General features: G+C 44.3%; 1 protein-coding gene across 4 annotated transcripts in view; it reads right to left on the bottom strand.

Moving 5' to 3' along the window:
* Nucleotides 1–25222, bottom strand: part of TRAF3IP3 (TRAF3 interacting protein 3) — a 229544-nt gene that overhangs the window by 94591 nt on the left and 109731 nt on the right. For all 4 annotated transcript variants that reach the window (XM_069238632.1, XM_069238634.1, XM_069238631.1 and 1 more), the window contains one exon: nt 13232–13372. In XM_069238632.1, the coding sequence (XP_069094733.1) occupies nt 13232–13372 (141 nt within the window). The remainder of the gene's footprint in view (nt 1–13231; nt 13373–25222) is intronic.

The following is a 25222-nucleotide window of genomic DNA, read 5'->3' as shown; positions in this document are numbered from 1 at the left end:
ACATATTTTTCTCCTGCTGCAGGTTCTGTACTAGGCCCGGAGGTGTATTTCCTGTCCACCTGGGTCAGCGGACATTCATTCGTCAAGTGGGCCGAAAAGCAAGCAAGATAAACGGCTATTGGGGAAAATCTGGGTTTGGATCGGAAGTGGTACAGGGTTCGTTGAGATGGCAAGGGGGGGATGCGGTGGCAGGAGTTACTAGTGACCTTGCAAAAAATCAGAGGGAAGGGTTCTTGTCCGGATGGATGTGTTAATGATTCATTTGGGGGAAAACAGATGGATGTGTTAATGATTCATTTGGGGGAGTGCAGTGGACAGGGTTGGATATAATGAAGGGCATGAAATTGGATTTGCAGGAAATTCGACGGCAGTGGTACGGGTGTCACGTGATTTGGACAGCTTTCGTCCCGCGGAGAGTATGGAGAGGGGCAAAGAAACCAGGCACCATTGAAAGGGCATGCAGAAACATTAATAAGGAGATGAACATTTTCTGTGATGCAAAACTTTTTACCTATTTGGAACACGGAGACCTTCGTTTTGAGGACCGGGAATTTTTTGGGGGCGACGGCATACACCTGTCCTTTATGGGCATGGAGTTGTACCTGCTCCAAATGAAGGACGTTTTAAAGGCGCTGTTTGGAGAGCATTACAATAGGACGTGGGCGACACAATACTCGATTAAGTAAAACAAGTTGGGGCTTGACATCCCAATGATGTTACTGCTGGCAAACAAAAAGCTAAGAAAACTGTTTTTCAGTGATTTTGAGTAATATTTGCAACAAAATGGGTAATCTGTAGTAAATATTTACAGCAAATGGGCGGAGACAGAACACGAGTCTCTGCTCCTTGACCAACTCATCCCTCTACCATAGGGCCCATCTTTTAATTAGGAAATTTGAGATTCACATCCCTGAATTGCAATGATTAAGCTACGCCCCAGCTGGATGCGTGAGTAATGGGAGGTTAAAGTGCAAGGCCTTCTTACATTTTGAATGGATTTTGAATGCATAACGGATTGTCGACTGCTAGGTGAGAGAGTTGGTTGCAGGGCCATGTCTGCGGCTAACTCTCCACTGCTCATGGCCAAAGACTGTGTGCAGGGGGGGGGTGTTATCTGCATGTTGCCTGGGAGTGCTCAAGTTTGAATATGAACAAAAAACTTCAGAAATTAACTGGAAATAACTCAAAGATTAAAGTGACATTATAGTTAGGTATGGTAATAACATCTAAACATACGTTAAACACCCCCCAAAGAAATTCACTGAATAAAAAGGTTAAATTGACATCATAGATGAGATAAAAATAATGTTTACAACCCAACGAAACAGAGGAATTCATAAGTTGGAGCATCCTATGAGGCGTTGTGGACCTGCAGCCATTCAACATACACTACACTTGTGGACAATTTTCTATCACCAGTCATGTGATAATGGACATAAATTCTGACCACATGCTGGACACATAGAATAGCTTTCAAATCATTCACATTTGATGGATGTTGCCCTCTTTTTACTTGTATTCTCCCACTTAATATACATAATGCCTGTATAGAATTGAAAGAGATCATCCCCTTTTTTACACCTTCAAGCCAAGAGGTTGACCGACATGTATTTGCCACTGAAAAGACATCTTATGCCATGCCCTATGGATAACCCTCCGTAGTTTAGTAAAATATACTACACACATTTGTGAGATGGGCACAATGGCTTACAACCTTAGATCCACGCTTACGATCCCAGTTTGTGCTATGTGGGACCCATACATTGTACATTAGTCAAACATCTGCAATGTCAATAATACTCTGAAAAGTTCTGGAACTAAACACCCACACCAAATAAACATACTTGTTGCATAGAATTTACATATTGCACTATATTACAAGTATTTAACAAGGGCATGTGCCCAGATACCCATTGGTGGATAATATATGGTCAACAGATTATCTTGCAGATTTTTTGTTTTGGCTTAAAGTCACATCCTACTTCTGATACAGCTAACCTTTGCTTTGTTTAGGTCCTTAGCAAATGAGTCTTTTCCACCCCCAGTGCTGATTCCTTTTTGGTGTTTGGGGCACCTTGTATTTAGGCCACCATACATTTTTCCACTAAAGGTATCCAGGCCAAATTTACTTTTTTTTTCTAATATCCTGGAGATACTAAAGGTACCAGAGTTTATGGATTCCTCTAAACGAAAAAAGAAAATAGCCATCATATTACTAAATTTTATTTGTTTTCAGAAACGTGAAAAAAAGTGTTGTGCAAGAAAGCAAAGGTTTTTATAAGCTGGAAAATGGTATAACTGAAAGCTTTAATGGGCTAGAATTAGCTTTCAGAGCTCTATCAAAATATCATTTTTTTACCACAGTTTCTGCATCTTTCTAAGAGGTAGTCAATTTTTCCTATTTTGTGGTTTAAACATACTTGCAGTTGTAGTGGGAACAGGTGTGAAACCCCTGGAAAGCTGTACATTTCTGAAAATCAGACATCATTCTGAATTCAGCAAGGGGGTCAATTGTGTGGATCCCTCACAGTATCCCCAAAAGAACTAACCACTGAAATAAAAAATAATGATAATGAATAGGAAAAAATTGTCATTGGTGACAACATTTTTAGCTGTACTTTGTCATGATGGCTGGTTTACCAAAGCAATATATTGTTACGTTCCATAGAAGCTTCTGGCAACCGCGACATATGGGGTTTGTAGTCAGAGCCAACAACCGAGCTGCAGCTTGTAATGATTTTTGATTGTGCACCAACCATATAGTAAATCATGTAGAAAAATATACTGAATGAAAAATGAGTATGAAGGCAACCTATACAGTTCTGAAATATGCACTAGATGCTGAATTTACGAACTGTGGCTAGTTGTACACCCCTGAATTTGGGGCTGTCCATACTGTGACGTGATTGAGAGAAAAGTTTGGAAAAAGTTGTCTTTCTTGCACACTTGGAAGTCAAAAATACAGAGAAATCCAATCCAATTGGTAATAACAAATGTTCTAAAACATCTCCCAATAGAAACAGTACCCCATGTCTGGCTAGGGCTAGCACCTGTGACACAAATCATCCTAAAACAACACCTGGAGACATCACATTTCACCCAGCAAATTCAATGTGTTTTTACAACATGGACAGCTGTGGATTTGGGTCCTGGTTTCAGCATATCACCCAGGGAAACCAACCAAACCTAGACATTTTAAAAAAAACACTAAGCACTGGTGTGAATCCAGGGTAGTGTGCCTTGAGTGGATTCCCTTAATTTTTCTTACCCAGATTTACACAAAAAACAATACTTTACCTCACATTTCAGTTTTCTGGAATCTGTGGAAATCCTCAGATTTCCTACCAGCCAGCATTTCAGCACTTGTCCCAATTAAAACCTACCCCAGTTATGTGGTGGGCCCAGCGCCCACAACAGGAAAGGTCCCAAAACAAAACAAACCCAGATCATTTGTTTCTGTTCAGAACCAACCCTTTTTGCAATGTTGGTAGCTGTGGATTTTTTACCTGGACTCAGCCGCCAACCAGGGATACCTACCAAGCCCAGACATTTTTGAAAAGTAGGCACCTGTGCGAATCAAAGATGGTGTGCCATATGTGGTTCCATCTATGTTTTTTTACCCACAAATGAAAAATGCCCTTCTAACCTCAAACATAGGTAAGAACACATTTTCCTCACATTTCTGTGAGAAAATTCCAGAATTTGCTTGGATCCAAACAGTTCCCACCACAAAGCATTCCCTCTCATATCCCAATAAAAACACTACCCCCACTTATATGGGTAGGCCTGGTGCTCGCTATTGGAAAGGCCCCAAAACGCAACATGATCAGATCAAGTTCTCCCACTCAAAACTAACTATTTATTGCAATTTGGGAACTCTGGGTTTTGGGCATGAGCTCAGATGCTGCCCACAGAAATGTACCAAGTACAACATTTTTGAAAACTAGATATCTGGGAGTGTTCAAGATGGTTAGACTTGCAATGATCCTCCTAAGTTTTCCTACCCACAATGCCCTTCAAACCTCAAACACAGGCAACATATTTCCCTCAAATTTTCGATGAGAGAAAGTTTCAGAGCTGGGGCCCTACGAATATCCAAACGTCCAGTATTTCCATACTTTTCCAGATAAACACGCTACTAAACTTGTGTGGGTGGGCCTAGCGTCTTCTACAAGGAAGGCCCCATGAACATATCAAACTTTTCACTCATTAGAAACATTTTTTTTGCATTGTGGGTTGCTGTGAATCATGGGCCTGTGCTCCATCATCACAAAAGGAAAACTATTAAACCCAGACATTTTGTTTAAAACTAGACGCCTCGTGTGGATCCGCCTACCCTTTCTTACCCACAATGTCCTTCAAACCTCAAAAATAGACAAGAACATACCTTTTTCTCATTTCTATGGCAAAAGTTCAGGAATCTGTAGGGATCCACAAACCTTCTTTCGCCCAGCATTCTCTCCCTTGCCTAGATAAAAGCACTACTACACTTGGGTGTGTAGATCCAGTGCTTATGACAGGAAAGACCCCAAAACACAATTTGAACAGATCATATTTTTCCACTCAAAACTGACCCTTATTTTACAGTGTGGGTCACTGTGTATTTAGGGCCCAGGCTCTGTTGCCACTCTGAAAAACCTTCCAAACCCAGACACTTTAAAAAACTAGACACTTAGGTAATCGAGGGGCATGTGCACTGCATTATTTTCATTAGCTTTTCTTATCCAAAATTCCCTTCAATCCTCAAAAGTATTTTCTTCATGTTTCTGTAAAAGTAAGTTTAGGAACCTGCAAGGATCCGCACGCTTCCTACAACCCAGCCTCCCCACAGTTTTCTTGATAAAAACATTACCCCACCTGTGTGGGTTAGCTAAGCATCCATGACAGGAAAGGCCCCAAAACACAACGTGGACAGATCACATTTTTTCACTCATACTCAACCCTTTTTAGGGTTTGCCTGCACAACACTTGTGCTTGTGAATTCTCTTGTAAATAAAAAGAAACTAAAAATTGACTTAGAGCCCACCCATTACGTACCTTTACTTACCACTAGTTGACTCCAACGTCACTCTCTTTTCCTTCCTTCTCATTGGGAAGTGCCTCCTTCTTCCCCTTTCTTTTCAGTTCTTCCAGTCATCCTTGGAGCTGGACGAAGTACAGTTTCTGCCAGCAGCCAGTGTCCTTCCACTGGCTGCCTACCTGCACAAGTACCTTTTCACACCAGCACGTCATAACAGTGCATGCGTTCAGAGGACCTCTCTGTCCCTTCCATAAAATCTGATTCCGCAGCTTGAAGTCTGGGTGGGATGTCAAGCGTTATAAAGCGCCCGTCATCTGGCAGCTATAAGAACATTTCCTAGTAACTCAAGCCCTTGGATTCCTGTGCTCTTTAAGATATATAGGTGGTAATTATGAGATTGGAGGTCAGTTGACCACTACGCTGGCGATGGCAGTATTACTGTTGCCAGGCCGGGTGGTAATGACTGTCAAATTATGATCATGGTGGCAATCCCTCCCATAGACAGCCAATGTACTACCCCAACCGCCAGTGCGGTATGACCACTGAACACGGCGGTAGCAATCTCCAGGCAGGTGGCAGACAAGGATCCGCCCACCATATTATGACATAGCACACTGCCAGGATTTCCGGGGCAGCACCAACGCCACCAAAATACATCATATAAAAGGAGACACTCCGCTCCAGGGACACAGAGGAGTCTGCAGCCGCCATGGAACCAGAACTGGAAGTCTACCCGATGCTATGCCATACCATGGCTGTCCAGGAGCACCAACACCGACGAAGACAACAATGGTGACTACAGCCACCAAGCACACAAGGGAGGGAAGGGGAGAGTGACACACACACATGCACAACACACACCATACACACACACCACACACCCTGAACAATCTGCAGAGTAAACAACATCAACATCATCCAGAAGTAAAGAAAGCCAAGATGGACCTGCGCCCACAACAATTGAGGCAACTACATACAAGGGGCCATTGGCCAGTCCAAAGTCAACCATTAGCCACTGGGCAACGTCCAAAGCCCAACTTGACTCCTGACAACAACAGGACTCCACTGGGTAAGGGCATCATGTCAGAAATAGGCAGGCACCTCAGGGGGCAGGGTGGGTGGGGGTGGTGGGTCCTTGAGATTGGGTTTTGGAGGGGGGCGGATCTTTACCCTTCCGTTTAGGGGGCAGAGGAGTGGGCTTGGGGTAGGGTGCTGGCACCCAAACCTGTCCTGCCTCTTGACCCCTGTTAGGAATCCGAGATAAGGAGAATAGATACAATGATGCTCATGGGCGTACCAGGAGGATTGTTGAAAGGACCTTCTGTCTTCTGAAGGCCAGGTTCAGGTGCCTCTATCTGACAGGTGGATCCCAATGCTACTCCCCTGAGAAGGTCTGCAAGATTGTTGTTGTGTGCTGCATGCTGCACAATTTGGCCCTCAGACGCCATGTGCCCTATCTGCAGGAGGAGAGGGGTGACAATGTACCTGTGGCAGCTGTAGAAACTGAGGACAGTGAGGAGGAGGAAGACAAGGAGGATGTGGACAACAAGACACAAATCATACAGCAGTACTTCCAATATCACTCAGGTAAGACTGTTGAACTATATATTTCTACACTTAAGTGTTGTTCTGTGTGGCTGTAGTATAATGCCAGTCACTACCTTTACATCCCAACTGACTGTCACCTATACCATCCCTTATTGCATATGTTGGTGTAGTTACAACAGTGTGTTGCTGTGATGTGTACAGACTGCTGAGACACATGCAGGATGGATGAAAATATTACAGGACATTTGCACAGGATCATGCAGTTCAATACATTGTACATTTCCTTCAGATAAAGCACTATTATTCAAGTTGTGTCCAAGGGTGTTTATTAATAAATAGGTATACAATGGAAAGTGCAATAGGGTGGGGTGTTGGTTGGGAAAAGTCTAGTGTAGTGGCACAGTATGTTTGTAGCACAGGTCCAGTGTCCAAGGGGCCATAGGAAGAGGAGCAAGTCAAAGTTCATGGTGTCACAGTGGAACACAAGGGGGACATTCTGGAGGGGCTCATTTCCTGGTGGTGGTCTTGGTCTTGGCAGCTGTCTCTGGTGTCTGTCTGGGTCGCAGGGAATGTTTGTGGGGTGGTTCACCTTCTGCAGGGGGAGGGGTGCTGGTGGCCTGTGGGTCCTGCTGCAGGGCCTCCTGTCCACTAGTTGCAGTAGATGTGGAGGGCTGGTCAGTACACTGGCTAGTAGTAGGGGCCCGCTGGTGTGCTGTGTACTTCCACATGATGTTGGCCATGTCACCCATTACCCCTGCAATGGAGTCCATGGTGATATTCAAGGCCTGCAATTATTTAATGGCCTCTTGGTGGTGTTCCCCTTGCAGCCCCTTGTTCTCCTGCATGATGTTGAGCACCTGACCCATCCTGTCCTGGGATTGTTGGTATGCCACCAGGTCATTTGTGAGTGACTCCTGTGTAGTCAGTTCCCTGGGCCTGTCCTTCCCCTGGCGTACACCTGTCCTCCCAGTGTCCCTTGCCCCCTGTTTCCCCTGAACGGTGTGCCCACTCCCACCAGGACCTGCATTGTCTTTCCTGTGTAGTGTGGACTCGGGTCCCTGTACAGGTGGGCACACTACTGATTGACGTGTCATGGGGACAGAGGTCTGGGGGTGTTGGCTGCCTACTGTGGTGTTAGATTCTGAGGGGGGCGGCTCTGTAGTGGACTGGCTGATGGATGGGGTAGCCGACTGACCAGTGGTCCTTGATAGACCAGGGAGTTCATCCAGCTCGGGACATCCAGAGTTGCTGTCATCACTGAGGGCATCTTCTGGTTGCGGACTGGGTAGCCATGGCACCTCCTCGCCGCTGACATTGGCTGGGGCACCTGTGGGGATGTAAGTGATTTGTTAGGGTACTTATCTCTGACATATTCCGCATTCCTAGCTTTCCCAATGATAATGGTGTTGTCCTCCCACCTTTGGTAGTGTGTGGTGATGGATTGTGGGATTGGTAGTTCTACATGCTCTGCATGCATTGGTGGTGGGTGTGCATGCAGAGCTGGAAGGGATGTGCTTACAGTGGGTATGGCATGCAATTGCCATACCCTGGTATGGTAATTGGGGTGGTTGCACTGCGTGGGATGGAGTGGGGTGAAGAACGTCAGGGTGAGGGAGTGAGATGGCATGCAGGTATGGGGGGTGATAGGTTGTAAATGGTAACTCACCAGTGTCTAGTCCTAAGGCTACTCCAGTAAGTACCTCAGGATGCAGTATTGCAAAAACTTGCTCCTCCCATGCTGTCAGCTGTGGGGGAGGAGATGGGGGCCCGCCGCCAGTCCTCCTGATGCAGAGCTTGTGCCTTGCTGCAATGGAATGCACCTTCCCCTGTAGGTCGTTCCACCTCTTCCTTATGTCATCCCTTGTGCTTGGATGTTGTTCCATGGCGTTCACCCTGTCCACGGTTCTCTGCCATAGTTGCATCTTCCTGGCAATGGAGATCTGTTGTACCTGTGCTCCAAACAGCTGTGGCTCTACCCTGACTATTTCCTCCACCGATGACCCGCAACTCCTCATCAGTGAAACAGGGGTGCCTCTGTGGGGACATGGGTGTGTGTGGTGTGTGTGGTGTGCAGAGGGTGATGTGTGATGTGGTGGGGTGTGAGGTGTGTGGTGCGTGACGCATGAATGGGTAGTTGTGGTATGTGTGTGCAGTTGTCTCTGGGATTCGCGTGGCAAGGTGTAGCGGTCTTCTCGTGTTTGCCAAGGTTTGTGGGTGATGTGAGGGTGTGTTTTATAGAGATGTTGGTGGGTGTGTGGGGTGGGTGTATTTGTGTCAGGTGTGGGTTATTTTGTTCTGGTCAATGTAATCTTGTTTTGTATTTGGGTGGCTATTTTTGCCACAGCAGTGTGCACCGCCAATGGTTTACCGCCATTGACTGTCCGTTGTGGTCCTCCTATGCGAAATCTATTGGCTTTGTCAATCTTTATTTTACATGTTGCACAGCAGTTGATCTGCTGTGGAATATGGCTTAAAGTAAAGGCTGTATCATAATGCTTTTTCACTTTAAATCATTTTGCACAGCTGGTCAACTGCTGAGCAACATGTAAAAAAACATTGACAACGCTAATAGATTTTGCATATGCGAAACCTATTGGCTTTGCCAATGCTTGTTTTACAGTGTGGTAGGCTGTGAATTTTTAGGCCTGGGCTCTGCCACCACTCAGGGAGTCCTACCAAATCCAGACAGTTTTGAAAACTTGAAAACTAGATACCAAAGGGAGTCTAGGGTGGGGTGCCTTGCATGGATCTACCTACCTTTCATACGTAGCCAAAAAAACACATTTCCTCATATTTCGGTGAAAGAAAGTTTCAGCATCTACAGGATCCACAACTTTCCTAAAACCCAGCAATCCGCCCTTGCCTTATTTGGACCATTTCTTTCCTGGTGCCTAGCTGGCTTTCTGCTTCCCTCGGTGGACAGTGAAGCGGTTCTTGTCACTCAATCTACCCCTTGGGGGCAAAAAGATTGTTGGACAGTTCCGGCGAGGGGCACAGCCTGATGCCTAATAATGTATTTGTTTGGATCATTTCTTCCCTGTTAGTATGGTAGACTTTCTGCTCCCATGAGGGTGGATTGGGGATAAACTCCCTAAATCTGCCCAAGGGGGAGGGCAGAAAGATTGTCATGCCCAGGATGGGGGCAGGGACACAGGCGTATTCTCATGGGAGACTGCTCCCCCAAATAAACAGTACAACTAATATTCCCTGGTGTCTAGAGGGCTTTTTGCACTCCCCACCCCTCCCCAGAAGGTAGCTGTAGACTGTAAACCTGCTATCCACCCTCCTGGGAGGAGGGGGGAAGACAGTGTGCATGGATTAGGGGGGAGCAGTGGCCTATGCCCATGGGACTGCTCCCCTTCTCAGAAGAGCAGTGCTGTACTGATTCCCCGGTGCCGAGAGGCCTTTCTGCCCCCCCGAGAGGCAGATTGGGGGTAAACACCTCTATCAGCCCCCAAGGTCGACTAAACACTATTGTGGCTGGTTTCACAAGTGGCACAGGCCCATGCCCATGGATGCTTCTCCCTCCCAGACAAACAGTGAAGTTTTGACTCCTTCTGTCTTGTATGCTTTGAACATACCTCTGAATGGCAGAAGAGGGGGTAAACACCGACTATATCCTACACCCCTAACGGGGCAGAAACACTAATGAAGCTGGGGGCAGGAGGGAGTATAAACCCATGCCCAAATAGGCTGCCCCCCCCTCCAGAAAAGCATTGCCATTTTGATTCCCTGGTGTCTACTGGAACTTTTTTCCCCTTGTGGGGGACAGACTGAGTAAACAGGGGGCACAAAGCCTGGTGCAGCTGGATGAAAGCAAGGCCCCATGTCTATGGTTGGCTGTTTCCCACCTTAAAAATCAGTGTTGTAATGATTCCCTGGTGCCTAGTGCATTTTCTGCCCTCCCAAGAGGAAGCAGTTGTTTGGTAAACCCCTTTCCATCCCCCGGGTCGGGTGGGTGCTACAAGATTGGTGGGTTTTAAGGGGAAGCACAGGGCCATGTCCAAGAGTGGTTAACCAACCAGCATAAAGAAGTGCCATTTTGATTCCCTGGTGACTAGTGGACTTTGGGGGGTAAACACTCCCTATCTGACCCCGGGGAGGTGAGGAAGTGGGGATGAAAAAAGACTAATATTGCTGAGGGTGGAAAGAAGCACAGGTCCATGCTTAGGGTACCTTTTGATTCCTGGGGTGTAATGGGCTTTTGCCCCCTGGGTACACTGAAAGAAGGTAAATATACTGAATCTCCTTCCCAGACAGACTGACATGGCTGGGGTGGAGGAGAACACAGCCCCACACCTAGTGAGTAGTCAGCTGCAATCAGCATTATCATCCCTGGCCGTCTAGTCTGCTTTCACTTTTGTTTTGCTGTGACATCAGCAGTTCTTTTTCCTTTAAACATCCTTCTTAAGGGTAAGAAAGTTGAGTATTAATTTGAGGTGGTGAGAACCCACTTCAAATATTAATCACAATCCTCATCAGGGTGAACCACCAAAGCCACTAAATACACCTATAATTCACCCTTTGGTAGCTTGGCACAAAACAGTTTGCTTGACTTAGCTTAGAGGCAATGAGTAAAATATGTATGCATCACTCAAACAGTAATAAAGTGAAAACACAACATGCAAATTATTCCAAGCCAATTTAGGAAATTTAAATAAATAAAATGACACCAAAACATCAGAAATCCAAGCAGAATGGGAAATATGATTTTTTAACTTGAGTATTCGAAAACACAAAGCACCAACCATGGATATCTGGTTATACAACACCAAGTCAAACTAAAATGTTAAGGCTGAACACAAAGGCACACAGTGGTTGCTGGCGGGGCAAGCTGCAAGCTGAATCCAAAGTGGGGCTGAATGATGGCTCGATGATGGCTGATTGCTGAACAGCCAGGTCCTGGTGTGGTCCTCAGTGAAGGCCGGAAAGCTCTGAGCGGGTAGACCCCGAAGTCTGTGCACAGGAAGACCCTGATGTTGATTAGATGGGGCTCAGCTGAGGTCCCGATGAAGCCCTCTCTGTTTGGACCTCAAACAATTTCAGGAAGTCAGATCTCCTTCAGCAAACCAGCAAGCTGAGGCTGACTAGTGGTGGCAAAATGTTTAAAAGTTCCAGCTCTTGCAGTTTGGGGATAGGAGGAGTACACTCTAACACCAGCCAATGGTCCAGCACATGGAGGCACAAGCTGGGCAGATAGGGCTCAGTCCAACAGGAGCCAGTAGGAGGGTTCAGGCCTGGTCAGGTCTGGTCAGCTGGGCATTTGTAGGGAAAGGGCCTCTGGGACCTTGTTGTGTGCATGTATCTCAAACAGGAGGCCAGCGAATAGACCCGTGGAGTCATTTCTGGTGTCCTGGGTTCAATACAAGCAATCTCCTTTAAGGTTTCAGACAGCAAGGCAGTCGTTCTTCAGATCTTCACATGTACGGAAGTGTTCTGATGAGAGGTCTGTTGGGTCCTTTTGTATGCTCAGTGCCAGCTTGTGGGTGGAAAGCAAGCATTTGTACACCACCTAAACCAGTCCCGGTCAGTTATCGAGCAACACCCACCCACTCAGCCTTTTGTCAGCCTGACTAGAGAGATAAAGGGGAGGCAGGCCTGGGTACGAGTGTCATCTGCCAGGTAGGCACCCTTTGGAGCTCAGGAAGTGGCTGGGCACTGCTTCCCAGGCCACTGTGTTAAGGTTGGGGTCCCCCTCACTCTTCCCAGTACCATTTGTCCACTGTCTGAGAGCAATGCACATCTCACAGCAGGGGGCCATCAGCTGGACATTACCAGGAAAGCCTTTTGGTTTTATGCAGAAAAATTACAACTTTCTAAAACTGTAATTTCTAAAATAGTAATATAAAATTAAACTGGACCATTAAGTTGGATTTTTAATTACTATTAAAGTGAGTGCTTGAACCTTGTTTTTAGCTGCTTGCAAACTGAAATAAGTACTAGAGTAAGTCAGTCAGTGTGAATCTATGGGAGGGCCAGCATTACAAGAGTGAACAATGATTTTGGAGATTTATCACTCCCAGGACATGTCAAACATTAAATATACATGTCTTACTTTTTAAATACCATGCATCGTGCCCTTTAGGCATTTAGGGCATACCTTACGGCTGACTTATAAGCATCAAAATGGAAGGCTAGGCTTGGTAAAAGGTCTGTTTTGCAAGGTTGACTTGAAATTGTAATTTTAAAGCTTCACACCCAGGCTGCAACTGCAGGCCTAGAGACATGCTCTACAATACTACCTTAAGGGGTGGCCTATAGAGAGCTGCAGCCCACTATAAGCATTTAATTTACAGGTCCTATATACATGTTGTACCATATATTAGGGACCTACAAATAGAAAAGTGCCAATTAAGGATCTGCCAATTCTAACATATTTAGCTAGGAGATCATATGCACTTTACCGCTAGTTAGCAGGAGTAAGGTTTGCAGAGTCCTGTGGTCAGAATAAAACTGGTTCAGAATAAGGCAATAATATGGGGAACGCCTCACAAAACATGGCCCACTGTTTCTAAGTGTCTTTACTCTTAACTCATTCTATCTTTTTGCAAAACTATGCTTCTCAGTATTAACTTGTTCCTCTCACATTGTTTCCAGAACCTACAAACTTTTAGCATACCAGTGATTTAAAATAAAGTGAAAACGAATCATTCAGTTTCTTACTTGAATGTTTTGTAGCTGTTTTTCTGCTGTTATTTTGTCTTCAAGTATTTTATTAACAGATTCCTTGGCCTTCTCTTCATACTTCTGTTTGTTATCCTCCATCTCGAGCAGAATCCTCTTCACTCCATCCCTTTGATAGTTCTTTAAAAAGAGAAGTGATAATCTCCCTTAATTTATGGTTAAATACAGGCAAGTTTAAATTTTTTTAAAGAAACTGACTCATGTCATTCATGCATTGAGGTTCAACAAAGTGTTAGCCAGTAACAATTAACACAAGGAAGTGAGGTGAAAAGAATATAAATAAGGAGGAACTCTACTTTGCCAGAAAGATACCACGGTGCAGCACAATACAAACTTAATATCATCACTACCACACTGTTCTCCTTGACTTTTCACCTCTTCAGCATCTCTAATAAAGAACATACCACCCACTTCAAAATGAATTTGTCAAGGTCTACGTTAGCTGTTTAAATGTCCTGGTCTATGCCTCTAAATGTATGTTAGCAATTCAAAAACATTGATTTACACTTGAACATAAGTATACTCAAGCCCAGCATAATATTACTTGTGGATACTATTTACAAAATATATATATACACACAACCTTAGGAACTTGCAAACCTTTGCAAGGTCCATTCTCACTCTCTATACTATTGCAGAATCAAGTGTACTGCACCCCGGCTCGACTGCATTGGTATGGCCTGTGCTACAGCTCTTGCTACCCCTGCTGTTGTGCGTAGGATGAGGGCTTTATGCATGTGCCTTCGACTTGCCCCAGTGGGCAACACTACTAGACTGTGGTTTTCAGGACACTTTGGGAGATTACTGGAGTGACCATTCCGTCATCCCCTTTGTTTGTGCTGCTGGGTGATGATAGAGAAGCCCATAAGACCTACAGACAGACACCTTGTTGACTTGACTCTGAGTAGCGAAATGCAAGAATGCGATGCACTGGTTGAAGGGTCCGCTTCCACCTCTTTAGGAGTGGCACTCGGATATGGTGTACTGCGACACTCAATCTGACTTGTACTGTGATCTCATACCAATTTGTAGCTGCTTGAAGTATATTTGTGTACCGTACCAGATGTTCTTTGCCGGGCCGGGAGAAGGCGAGGCTGCGACACAAGCAGTATCACAAACTTAGCTCTAACTCCCTCTAGACCAGTGGTTCTCAAAGAACAGCCCGCAGACCGCTGGCGGCCCGGCACACCTTTTCTTGCAGCCTGCAGATCTTCCTTCGAGTCCCCTGGAAAGCCGAGAGAAAGCTGTTCAAGTGCTGTTTTCTTTGTTGCTGGTATGAATCAAGCAACATAATTTTGCAATTCTAGGCTTGTTCCATTAGTTAATGAAGCTTGTTTTATGAGCAGTGCAGACTTCCTCATACAACAAGCTGAAATGACTGTAGAAACAAAGCCCAGAAACAAAAAATACAATGTTGTAAAGGTATGTTTGTGCTATTTTGCTAATGGGCTTTGTTTTTATAGCCTGTCTAGTTTGTAGTTTCTGCAAAGCAGTCCTGCTTATACCTGAAAAGTGCAGAAGAAAGTATAAGGTTTTTGATTGCAAGTAAGATGGGCCAGGGTCAGTGACTGTGGGGAGGGAGGGAGTCAGGCAGGTAGTTAAAAAGAACAAAATAATATGTAGCTAAAATGGGGGTCTTTAACCTACATGTAATGGTGTATAAAAGTAATACAGACACCTTACCTGAACAGCCATTGACAAACTCAGTAGGTCTCATTTATGAGACCTATTGGCATTGGCAAAGACTTTTAGCCATGGTGTATATGAAGCATGGCTGAAAATAATGTAAAAAAGATATCCTGACACAGCAGTCGTGCCATTTTTGTTGGCACATGCTAAAATGAATGCTTGCATCTACAAAATGAGGTGAGCTTTTTTTTTCTTTAACATTACCAACCCCAAACGGATTGGTATATAAAAGTTGCATGAAATGCACTTTTTGGTATTGCACTAATGAGCTTTCTTGAAACAGGGTCAATATGCCTTTTTTTAAAAATACATTAAAACACGGGGAATGAGCTGGAGGGCGGGGGTGCCAATGCATAGATGCGGCCCTCAGGCACAACCCAAACTGTACTTTTTGGCCCCTGAGAAAATGTGAGTGAGTACCCATGCTTTAGACTATAAGATTCAGAGGGCGCTGTTCAGTGTTTGGCTGCCCTAAATGCTGTTGCGTTTGCCTTGCTGCGCTGTTGTGTTGTGTAAACTGTGAAGGGGTTGACCGCCAGCTACCCTGCATCTGTGGGCGTGAGTGTTGCGAAAGTCATGCCATGAAGGTTACAGTTTGCAAATATGTGTACCGATGTGCTCTATTGGACTGCACCTGTGTGGTAAGTATTTGTTCACAATGTATCTTGTCAATGATTGCCAAGGCATGATGTGCTGTATGGTTGTTAAAAATGAAAATAAAAATAAAAATAAAATTGCTTTAATGTTTACACTCAGGCCTACCCTGTGACGAACTCCTTTCATCCTCAAGTCTAATTCCAAAATCATTACTAAAGTTTATTCATAAATGACACTCCACCCTGGATGAGGCTGCATTTAAAGCTTTCTCCAGCTACTTACCAGTCAGAGACATAGGCAGATGGGCTACCCCAAACTCATTCTCTGACAGTACTCTCCTGAGGTTTCCACCAGAAGCCATACTATGTTCAGCTGGAAGCTCTAAGCATCGTATTCAGGGCTGGCATTAGCGTTGGTGTCGCCCACTGCGACAGCCTTTGTTAGCGCCCACTCCATTACCTCCTTCAGAAATTTCGTCATTGCCACCCAATAACAATGTTCATTATCTTTCCATACCCCATCTCTTTATTTTATAGCACCACTCCCAACACAATGTAAGGTGTCAAAATTGCTTTACATCACTTTGCCAGTGAATCATGCACGGATGTAAATGAATGTAAAGAAAATGTTATATGTGACAATGAGGGCTGCAAGGTGAATAAGTCATGCTATCTATACTAGTAGGCATAAAATGTTAAGAGTGCTTCATCTGAAGAAGAAAAAACTCTGGATTTAAACGTAAATCAGTACTTGGGTTGTCTGTACTAATAAGATTATACCACAACCCAAAGGAACCTTTTTAGCAACTTAAGAGTAACAAACGATTGAGGAAAAAACAAGTTTTCAACCTCTGCCTTGCAGTTTGTCTGCAAGTCTCAAAAGGATTGCTATGTATGTACTGCAAGTACAACTATATCTCTCGGCCATAAGCAGTAACCCACTGAGCTATCAACATAAAATAAAAATTATTGATCTGTATGTTAAATGTTGTGCACAGTTTTCTTGTGTATCCCCTGATGTTCCTTAAATGTGCCTGCCCGTCAGCCCAAAAAATTCAGACATTCCAGCTCACCACTCATCCGCACTAAATTCTCACTCTAATGGCTGTTCCATACCACAGCTTCCTCTTAAGAACATGGATGCCGGGAGTTGCAGTTATAGTTCATTTCCACTGAACAAAATGGACTAATGAAAAAGATGATTGTGGTTCGTTGGAACGTCAAGTCTGTTATGGTAACATATTGATGCTCCATACCAGCCAACTGGTGGATGCCACGCTATCTTACGGCAGACAGTAACAAAGGGGAAAAATAAATAAAAATGGCAATCATTTGCGGCGAGGTTTGGGCAAAAAACTTCAAGCGGCTGGGACGGAGTGGTATGTTTAATAAAGCTGCTGACCAATTGAGAACAAAACGTCATGCTAGTGCACACACACTGATGCTCTCCTTAACCTCTCCATCTTTTTACATCCGTTCTGGTGGCTGGCCTCTAATAGTACCATCCTAGATCCCTGGCCAGCAGCAGCTCCTCTCGTAGGTAACCTGTGAGAATTCAACCATAGGTTCCTTATATGCAGGAGCACTGGACCGATACATTACTGAAGAACAGCAGTTTCAAGTCCCGCGGGTTGTAGAGCGGACAGCTGCAGATCTGCAGCATTTCCAAGCACACAGAGAGCACATTAGCATAGGGAACAGTTGATTTTTGGGTGCCAAGTGGACGGCGGCAGGCATCCTAGGTAAACGAAGATTATTCGAAATCACCCTTACTATAACAGCTGAATTTCTATGGTTTTGTGTGTGTAAATTCTAAACCTAACTATAACGTCCCTGAAACCTTCATTTTTTCAGTGAATTTCAGTTTTTTAATGTTAAGCAATATTTAACTACTTTGCGTTAATATAACCCTCGCTGCGCATGGCCTTTGGTTGGCCCAGGTCTGCCGTATGGCCAGGCCCTGCGGCCAGCCACCCATACACACCCAACCTTCGGCTATGCACAGCGGTGGTTGGCTGCAATGCCTGGCATGGGCCAACACACCCTAGGCACCCTACCCTGTGCCACACCCGCCTATCGTCATATGCAGGCACCTAAGCCCAAGGTGGGGGTCGGCTGCAGGCACCCACATGGCCCTCAGCCATGCTTATTGTGGGTTCATCTGCAGGGCCTGAGCTGTGGCCAGGCCCTGTGGGAAGTCACTGTGGGCTGCCCCACAAAAACATAGACAGCCCAGGAGAGTGGCACAAGGGGGGCATGCAGCCTTCCTTCCTAGGCTGATTTCGGCCCCAGGGATCATATCCCTCAGGGCCTGGCCAATTAGTGCAAGTGGAAGGGGGCCAAGAGGCCCCTCTCACTTTGCCGATTACAGCCCCAGGGCCTGCTCAATTAGTAAAAGGGGGGGCCATGTGACCCCACCACCCCAGGCTGATATTGGCCCTGGGTCCCCATCCTCCGGGATGAAGTCAATTGGAGGAAGTGGGCCATGTGGCCTCCCTCCCGGGGCTGATTTTACCCCCAAGGACTCCATCTCCATGGCCTGCCTCTTCATGTTGGGGGCCTTGGCCCCAACCAGGTCCCTCGTGTGTACTGTTTGGGGCTGCAAGGGGAGTCTCAGTGTCTCCAGCGGGAGCCCGCATTGCTTCTGTGTTCAGTGAGCAGCACAAAATGCTGCTCCCTGCATGCAGGAGCAATTTTTTCATCTATTTTTCTGCTCTCTCGACAGAGGACAGGGAAACAGATGAAAAGTCCGCTCCCACGGGGTGGGAGCAGATCTCCTGTTCCCACCAGATAGGAGTGGACTTACTGTTTGCTCTCACTTGGTAGACGCTGTCAAAGCTCCCCCCAAGCGAAAGCAAACATCTGTGTCCTGAAAGTGGGCACTTAGGGACACAGGGAGTCTGCCCGGGGGGTATTGATCCCCAGGGCCATTAATGGCTCCAGAGGGGTTGGGGGGCGACTGCCCTCGCTTCAAATTACACAGGCTGCCCCTGGGAGGTGGTGGTCCCTGGGGCCGCAAATGGCCCCAGAGGGGAGCCTCGCTGCCATCCCTTCCCCTATTAAAAATCAGCCTGGCCGCTGGGAGGTGGTGGTCAAAAGAGGGCCCCTGAAGGTGGTCCACATGGCCTCCCTTCTCTTCGGAAACATAGGCCTCGACCCAGGAAGGTGGAGGTCAGGGGAGTGGGGACCCCCAGGCCCCCAATCCTCTTATTTTACATTGACATGTTTCAGGGAGGTGGCGGTCTTCCAGGCCGATATAGACCTTGGGTGGGGGCCACATACATTCCTCTCCACAATATACTACTTTATATTTGCCCCTGGGGCCAGGCCCACCTGAGGGCTAAAGTAAAAACAAATGCATGAGACAGTACTTGTTTTTTTCTTCTTCTTTCATTTTTGCTCAGATGTGCAGCAAAATGAAAACAAAAATATGTTCATTAAAAGGGCTCTTTCTGGACCAAGAGCTAGCTTTTGACCAATTTTGGTGTAATTCTATCCAAGGGCTTGGGCTGTAATCATGTCTAAAATCCTTATGGGAAATTCCATGGGGAAAACGTGTTTTGGGACCCCCGTTCTTTTTCTCAGTCTCTGCTTGATTAATCACCTCGAAACTTTAAACACAGCGCCTGAACTCAGGTGCATAGTAGGTATGCCATAACATACATAAAGATAAGTACAAATAAATGAGTGTGGTTTTTGCTGTGACTGGCCATATAATCAAAATAATTTCCTGGCCGGTACGTATAACACCTAGTAGTGGACGTTCTAACAATACATCTGAAGGGACGACATATGTAGGATGCTGGGGGCAAGGAGATTCGAGTTCCTCAGGTGGAACAGTGGTGACATCAGGAGGCAGTTAAGAGTGAAGCCTTTGGGAAGGCGAACAGAGGAGGAAACTAATAAGAGGAACATAAATCCACAGCTCGATGATGTCTTCCTTTCAGTGGTGAAGAGCGGGTCAAAGAAATAACTAAAGAGGTACTCATGTGAAAATTACAGTGGGACGGGGTCGGTGCAAGAGCTTGATTTGTGACAATGCACGTGCCTTGGGGAAAATATAAAAGGAAGCATGTTATGACGTATTTTGATGAATTCAAAGATGTAGGCGAATTGCGAATAACTGTTCCAGCAACGATGTTCATGGTGTTAGAGTGAATCTGATGCACATGTCCTGGTGGACATATTGTTGTGGTGGAAAAGGATTGTGTAAACAGAGAAGAAGGAGCACGTAGTTGCGGAGGAAGGAGGTACCACGCATGTCTGGCGACCATTTTGGGAGATTGGGAAGGATTTACAAAATCTCCAAAATAAAGTTGAGCAGTAAAACACAACAAACATAGGGCCTGGTTACAACTTTGGAGGAAGGTGTTAATACGTCCCAAAAGTGACGGATATACCACCAGCCGTATTACGAGTCCATTATATCCTATGGAACTCATAATACGGCTGGTGGTATATCCGTCACTTTTGGGATGGATTAACACTTCCTCCAAAGTTGTAATCAGGCCCATAGTGTTTTCAGCAGTATTAATGGTACAAACTGATACAAAGGAAAAGCATAAAGTTACAAGTGTAACCTGCTCATTTTAACAGTAAAGAAAAATCAAGTGGAATGACCTTAAGGAAGGACAAATGCAGGTGTATGCAGAAAGATTATTTGAGTCGTCATGTGTCAGAAAAAGGTGTAGAACCCAAAATTAAAATTTAAGATGCTATACATCATGCAACTACACCTTCTGATAAAGGTCAACTTCAATCTTTTTTTGGCTTAGTAGAATATTATGCTAAATTTGTGCACAGTTTTTCAGACATGACAGCATGTTTATGGAATCTCTTGAAGAGAAACATCAAGTTTAAGTGGGACAATGAATGTAACAAAAGATTTGAGTTGATTAAAAAGAGTATTGCGGATGCGTATCCCTTCAAGGCATTTGACATTAATGACAAATACATAATTTCAACAGATGCCAGTAATAGAGGTCTTGGTGCTGTTCTTATGCAAAAGAGGAAAGATGCAAAAGAGGAGGCTATTGCTTTCGCGTCAAGAACCTTGTGGGGGGCTGAATCTACATACTCTAGAATTGAAAAGGAAGCTTTAGCCATGAGGTGGGGTGCAGAACATTATTTAAAAAAAATGTTTTAAGAACAGGCCACAAGCCATTGGTCGACCGATTCACCACAAATGGAAGAGGCAGAGCTACTCCCTGCATTGCAAAATGGCAGTATAGATTACAGCAATTAAATTACATGTTAGAGTATATGCCAGGTGTAAAGAATAGAGTAGCCGATTGCCTGTCCAGAATACCCTTGGAAGAGAGTGAGGCTGAAGTATGTGTGGCAGATGAGTTAGAAATTGTGTGTGTGGTGAGTTCAGTTACAGAGGTCTCTAAGGGTACATTGTCGAAGCAACAGTGGGTGGATATAGTATCAAATGATGAGGAATTACAGGAGGTTAAGGAATTTGTCACAAACGGATGGCCTAGTGCGAAGAACACCCCAGAAGTACTAGCACCCTACAAAAGAGTTGTCCACTGTCGGAAATATAATGCACGTGGGTGGTCAGTTAATAGTCCCTGGAAACTTACGGAAACACTTGGCACACAAGGTGCATCTTGGGATCCTTGCTATGAAGCACAGAGTAAGGGAGGATTTCTGGTGGTCAGGAATAGATAGCACTATCAAGCATTATGTGCAAGACTGTTGCATGTGTGTGCTGAGTGATAAGTCTCAGGTGACGTGTCCTTCCCTTGTGAACCCGACTGAGGTTAAAAATGTACCATGGTCTAAGGTGGCGTTTGATATTTCAGGACCGTTAGGTGTGATGGGAAGTTCACCGAAATATGCCCTGGTTATGGTGGATTATATGACCAAAAGGCCTGAAGTAACATTTGTGGATCATGTAAATACTTATTCAGTCATCAAATGTTTTAAAGAAGTGTTCTTAAGGGAAGGCTTCCCAGAAGAGATCGTAACTGACAATGAAAAAATTCTTAACAAGTTCGGGTATAAAACATGTACTGACATCTCTTTACCATCCTCGTAGCACAGGAATATCCCCTTCCACATTACTAAGAGGTAGAGTGGCTGGTTCTAAGTTAAATAAGGAATGGATGGCAAGAAAGAATGTTGATATGTACAAGATGGGAAGAGTAGTGGATGTGGCATCTGCTGTGCAGGAGAAATAAGAAACCAAGGAAAAATAACACAGGGGGGTGGACATTACGGAAGGTGACTGGGTGAGAATTAAGAGACCCGGTTTTCTATGGAAAGGGTTATCTAGATTTTCATCTCCAGCTAAAGTAAGCAAAGTTAAAGATCACATTGTGGTGTTAGAAAATTGAAAAACATGGAACAAGTCTTTTCTCTCTGTTGTACCAGAATCTAAAACCGACTATGTGGGTAGAAGAATGGGTGTACAAACAAGTGGGTGTTATGAGGAGTGTAGTAATGACAGAAGAGTATCGGAAAGAATGAAGTTGTGCCCCATAAAATTAAAAGACTACAGCATGTATTTGCGAATATGGACCGCTTACGTGTATTGTAATTAACATGTATTTTCTGGTGTATTATGTTGCACTCATTTATCTGTTGTTTATGTTTTATCAGCTATGTTGATCATTTTCATTAAATTGTGTTGAAGGAAGGGGATGTGTGAAGGGACGTCATATGTAGAATGCTGGGGCAAGGGGATTTGAGTTCCCGGGTGAAACGGTGGGAACATAGGGAGGCGGTTAAGAGTGAAGAAGTTGGGAAGGCGAATGGAGGAAGAAACAAATAAAAGGAACATAAATTCACAACCCGATGTCGTCTTCCTTACAACATCCTATCCCATATTGCGTTAGGAAAATGCAGGCCAGTAGCCCCAGGAAATCAATGTGGTCTTCCCTGTGACTGGCAATATAATGAAAATCATTCATCACATTGATTTATTTGTATTTATCTTTATGTATTTATGGCATATGGTTGACAAACATACGGACACTGGTCCGTGGATGAAACCTTTTTTTATGATACCCATGATGATAAATGTATCCGAGACACAATTATTTATTAAATAAATGTTCATGAGAAGAATTGTGGTCACATTATGCACTGTTGCACTCTCTGCACAATAGCCTTTGGTCTGTTTACACATTGTCCCATGCATGCCATTGAGACATTTTATTGTATATTTATTGTCTATAAAATAGCACATGCTCGAATTTCTATGCTCACTTGGGCTGTCATATGATAATTGATTAACCGAACTGAGCCACAATACTAAAAGTATTAACCTTGATTTTGTTATAACAGGAATGTTCACTCATTTATAATTTGCAGCATATGGCAAAAAACTTTTACATAGTATTGCAAAGCATTTCAATGGAATATGTTTTCATGGTCATTTGCTGCTCTTTATAAACTGAATCTGTATTTCTTCACGAATTTGAGCATACTGTTTTTACTTTGAGAAAGGCTTCTGTGAAGCTGAAACACGTAGGTACTGAGCACTAAAGGGAGTTGATACCTACTTTGGTGTGCCTCATTTGCTGGCCCTGGATTGTTAGGACAACAGTAGTGTGTGTATGTGTGTGTGTATATATATATATATATATATGTATATATTTATACATATATATAAATAAAAATGTATATATACATGTATATACACAGATTTTATATACACACAGGGTATAATATTCTATTTAGTAGTATTTTTGAGTGTTGGGAAGGGCCATGACTCAGGGGAAAGGAGAAGAGTTGAGTGAGTCATTATTCCCATCAACAGTAGTGATAAATAGCATTTTATACTGGGTGATGTGCATATATGGTTTATGCCAGGACATTTTCATATTGGGATTACATTTGTGCAGAAAGCCACTGGGTTGTTATACTTAGGATGTTTGAATTGAAATTAGATTTTTGGGTTTGCTAATAACTTTGGCACTATTTGACTAATCTTTATGAAATTAAAAAAAAAAGTCTCATCCACCTCAGGGTGATCCATCAAGCGGGGACCGAGAAAAAGGGGGCATCCCAAAACACAATTTTTCCCATTCATTTTTCCAGAGGAAAATGTAACAGCGTTATCGCTGAAACTGCTGAAGGGAAATACAGCAAATTTGGCAGGAAGCTCAATCTTGGTCTAGTAAGGGAGTTTTTTTTATGAGAGATCCCCACCCCGGGCCAAATACCTATTTTTTTATTGGTGCCATGGATCCACAGATCCAATTTAAAAAAGCTTAAAAAAGCGAAATCTTGCCCACTTTAATTTTAACCCTCCCCCGAGGTGGGCCAGGGTCCAGGTGGTGGGTGGATGATCTCTGAAAGGGGAGGTGGGTGCTGCTCCGGTTTCCCTCCCCAAAAATAATAAAGTAGCCAAGGAAATGTGGTCTTCAGCCTTTAAAAAAAAGCTCAAGGAGAGAGGATGCACACCACACTCCCCAAATAAAGTAAAGTGTCTCCAAGCAATGAGGTCTTGTGGGCCTGAAAAGGGCTCGGGCAGTGGGGCTGCTTGCCATCCTCCAACAAATAGTAAAGCAGCCTCGGGGATGGGGTTTCCTGTGGCCTTAAAAAGGCTCAGGGAGAGGGGTGTGTGCCCCGCTTTCCCAAAAAGTGAAGAGGCCCTCGGCCTGTGGTCCTGGGGCTTGGTAATGGCTCGGAGAGGGGTGACGCACGGCCCCCCACCTCGGAAAAGTGAAGCACCTCTGCGGGATGGGGTACCTAGGGTCAGTTAATGGATTGGGGAGGAGGACTGCTTTCAGACACAAAGGTATCCCTGAATGGTGTTACATCAAGACAGGATTAAAATCAAAAAGAAATGACTGGATAGGATCATCTTTAAGGAGAGAGAGAATACCAATCTAAATCAGGTCTAACTTATCCCTGCCTTCAGGAATCAGTCTATTAGTATCAGGCAGTTTCTTCCTAAACATTGGGACATTCTTAAATCTGATAGTATTGTTGCCCAGTGATCAACACACACCCGTCCATTACATTTAGGAAAGCAAAATAATTTTTTGTTACATAGTCATTTTCAGGAACCTACAAAATTAACCTTTTCCAATGATACTAATTGATTCATCAAATGTGACAACTGCAAGCCTTGCAAATCTAGTGAAGATGTGTATAGTTTCCAACTTCCCACAAGTAGGTTGAGGAGGATTGCAAAACTATTGATGTGTGGTTCTGATTATTGTGTATAAGCCCATGTGGACTTCGTTAGATAAAAAGCGCTGTCTGCAGGAGAATACTTGAGCACTTGTGTGCCATTAAGAATCATTACATCACCCACTGGCAAGACATTTTGTGGACAAACAGAGTAGCCAACATGAATCTCTTCAATATTTGGTTTCCAATGATGACTCCTAGAGGGGACTGTAAAAAGAGACTGCACATACCCAAATCATGCCTGATTTTGGTACTTTAAACAAAGTATCCTAATAGATTGAATAGGGATGAGGAGCTGTTTGTACATATTGGGTCATGGTAATTGATTGAATATGTTATATATTATACAGTAGGATTCAAACAGGGATGAATTGTTGTTGGTATATATTGGTTCATATTATTCAAACATATAAGAGCTACCCCTTACCAAGCATACATGATGTTAGATAGCAGTGTATGCTTTGCAGTTGCCCAGTGGGGCATTTTATTGGGCTCTGAATTATTTGTTGAAAAGAACCCTCATTTAAATGAG

Source organism: Pleurodeles waltl, chromosome 6 (genome assembly GCF_031143425.1).
Source record: "Pleurodeles waltl isolate 20211129_DDA chromosome 6, aPleWal1.hap1.20221129, whole genome shotgun sequence".
Classification (NCBI taxonomy): Eukaryota; Metazoa; Chordata; class Amphibia; order Caudata; family Salamandridae; genus Pleurodeles; species Pleurodeles waltl.
This window is presented reverse-complemented; position numbering and strand designations above follow the sequence as displayed.